At 40.3% G+C, this 2,514-nt stretch overlaps 1 protein-coding gene across 1 annotated transcript; it reads right to left on the bottom strand.

The window, feature by feature from the left end:
* Positions 1–525: 525 nt before the first annotated feature.
* Positions 526–2,514, bottom strand: LOC131217455 (uncharacterized). The gene is made up of 4 exons (XM_058212393.1): positions 2,386–2,514; positions 1,725–1,796; positions 1,196–1,493; positions 526–776 (listed from the first exon to the last, which is right to left on the bottom strand). Exons 1-4 carry the CDS (start codon positions 2,512–2,514, stop codon positions 526–528), a joined length of 750 nt encoding a protein of 249 aa, XP_058068376.1.

The following is a 2,514-nucleotide window of genomic DNA, read 5'->3' as shown; positions in this document are numbered from 1 at the left end:
TCGGTCTTGTCATCAAAAACTTTATAGGATCTGCTCTTGAGATCAAAGTTATGTCATGGAAGAGATGATAATGTCTCAATTTATATACTGCAAATATCAGCGCCAGACATTCTTTCTCGATTAGAGAGTAGTTGCATTCTGCAACCATCAGAGTTCTGCTTAAATAATAAAGAGCAGTCTCTTTCCCAGACTCATTTACCTATGCCAACAAAGCTCCTAAAGAATTCTCGGCTGCAGATATATACAAAATAAGTGGTTTCCCTTTTATCGGAGCTGTTAGTACCGGTGGTTGTTCAGCAATTCCTTTATTGAATCAAACGTGTTCTGACAGGCTTGGTCCCATACAAATTCTGTGCCTTTCTTCATCAAATGGAAAAATGGCTGACATCTCCCCGCCAGATTCGAAATGAAACGGCGAGTATATGCTAGTTTTCATTACAAACTTTTCAATTCTTTTAATGTCTTCGGTGGCGGCATATCTTGAATGGTTTTAACTTTCCCTGGATCAATTTCCATGCTTCTATATCAGTTGACGAAACCAAGAAATTTGCCTGAAGACATCCCAAATGCGCATTTAGTCGGATTCATCTTCAGCTGTTTCTTTCTAAGCCGATGGAAAACTGATGCCAAATGTTCGCGATGCTCCTGATGATCTCCTGACCTGACCACCAAATCATCGACATAACACTCGACATGTTTATGCTTCATGTCTTGGATGATATTCTGCATTGCCCTTTGATATGTTGCCCTAGCAATCTTGAGACCAAATGGCATAACTTTATAACAATAAATCCCCAACGAAGTTCTAAATGCTGTCACTTCTTCATCTTCAGGTGTCATCCTAATTTGATTATACCCTGCATAACCGTCCATGAAGGACATAATAACATACTGAGTTGTACTGTCGATCAGTAATTCGGTTATCGGGAGAGGAAAATCATCTTTCATGCAGGCTTCATTCAAATCTCTGAAGTCAATGCACACCCTGACCTATCCACTTTTCTTCTTTACTGGGACAATGTTCGATATCCACTTAGGATACTTGACTCTCTGATAAATCCTACTTTTATCAACTTATTTACTTCTTCCTCAATTAGGGGAACCAAGTCCGAATGAAATTGCCTTTGCGCTTGTTTAACCGATTTTTTCTCCTTAAAAATATTTAATCGGTGCATCGCTACGGAGGGCTCCAAACCTAGCATCTCCGCATACGTCCAAGCGAAGACGTCTTTATTTTCTTTGAGAAGCTGGACGTATTTCTCAAATTCTTGTTCAGAAAGACCTACGCTGACGAATGTGTTCCTCGGCTCTTCTTCCGTTCCCAGGTTTATTTCTTGCAAACTGTCTATCGTCAGTTGCCCCCTGTCTTCCATTTGCTTTGGAGCCATTGCAGGATGTTCGACTATTTTAAGATCCTCCTCCGATAACTGCTCAGTTGTAACCATGTTCACCGATGATTCTGCCCCCAATCCTTGGAATTTTTCTCGCTTTTCCTGATCGACCCCAATAGGAATTTGAATTCCTCTCCCATGATTCAGGCTAGTGGGTTCTTCATAATCAAAACTCATGTTTCTCATGATCTTCTTGCTTGTCGGGCTATAATTTTGAAGATCTTGCGGTGTCAGCCTACTGTGGTACACATTATTCTTGGTCTTTTCTCCTGCCTTTACTTCCACTGAGGCGTAAAATTCTATTGCTTCTAGGTATTTTGTGATAGCCCTGACCTGAAATCTTCCTGGAGCCACTAAAAATGGCTTATTTCTTTCAACATACGGCAATGGCACTGTGTAATTAGACTGCAAAATTTTCAACTGTTCAGGTGACAATAGGGTTAATGGCGGTTGTCCCGGTTGTCTTAGATGTTTCAGCACAGAATAGAATTTCTTCTTTGCTTCCGCAACCCTGGATGATCCTGTCTTTTCTATTTTTCCTTTCATCACTTTTACTTTAATGTCCTTTAGGACTTCGCTTTCATCATTCTTTCCTTCTTTTTTAGTGAACCCTTTATAATAACTAGTGTCTGCAAAGAAGGATTTGGCCTCTGTATATGACTTTGCATCGGCCATTACTGTACACCGCCTTTATAGTATTTGAAGCATTGATGCAAAGTAGAGGGTACTATGCCGTATTGATGTATCCATGATCTTCGTAGGAGAAGATTGTATGTCATCACTGCATTTATGATGTGGCACACGACATCAGTAGTCAATTCTCCTATCTTCAACATCACTGTAATTTTACCAAGTGCACGTTGCCCATATTGATTGAAGCCCTATATCATCATTCCACTAGGGCGTAGATCAGAACGACGATAACCTAATTTACTCAACATCAAGAGTGGCAAGAGGTTTACCATAGACCCATTGTCTATCATAATCTGTTAACCTTCTTCCCACGGATATGACCTTCTATCATTAATGGTCTGTTATGCTCTGCATCGCAGATCAAATCATCATCGGAGAAGAAAATGACTGGTAGGCAGTTTTCTTGCTTATCGAACTCTTTGCATTCCAT

Source organism: Magnolia sinica, chromosome 10 (genome assembly GCF_029962835.1).
Source record: "Magnolia sinica isolate HGM2019 chromosome 10, MsV1, whole genome shotgun sequence".
Taxonomy (NCBI): domain Eukaryota; kingdom Viridiplantae; phylum Streptophyta; class Magnoliopsida; order Magnoliales; family Magnoliaceae; genus Magnolia; species Magnolia sinica.
This window is presented reverse-complemented; position numbering and strand designations above follow the sequence as displayed.

What these genes read in the sequence shown, in the direction of transcription:
- LOC131217455 (XM_058212393.1), bottom strand. Translation starts at nt 2,514, where the DNA reads ATGGAATGCAAAGAGTTCGATAAGCAAGAAAACTGCCTACCAGTCATT. An exon ending in GTCATATCCGTGGGAAGAAG is followed by an intron (nt 1,797 to 2,385) that starts GTTAACAGATTA and finishes AAAATTTTGCAG; the next exon opens with TCTAATTACACAGTGCCATT. An exon ending in TGGCTCCAGGAAGATTTCAG is followed by an intron (nt 1,494 to 1,724) that starts GTCAGGGCTATC and finishes GGGGTCGATCAG; the next exon opens with GAAAAGCGAGAAAAATTCCA.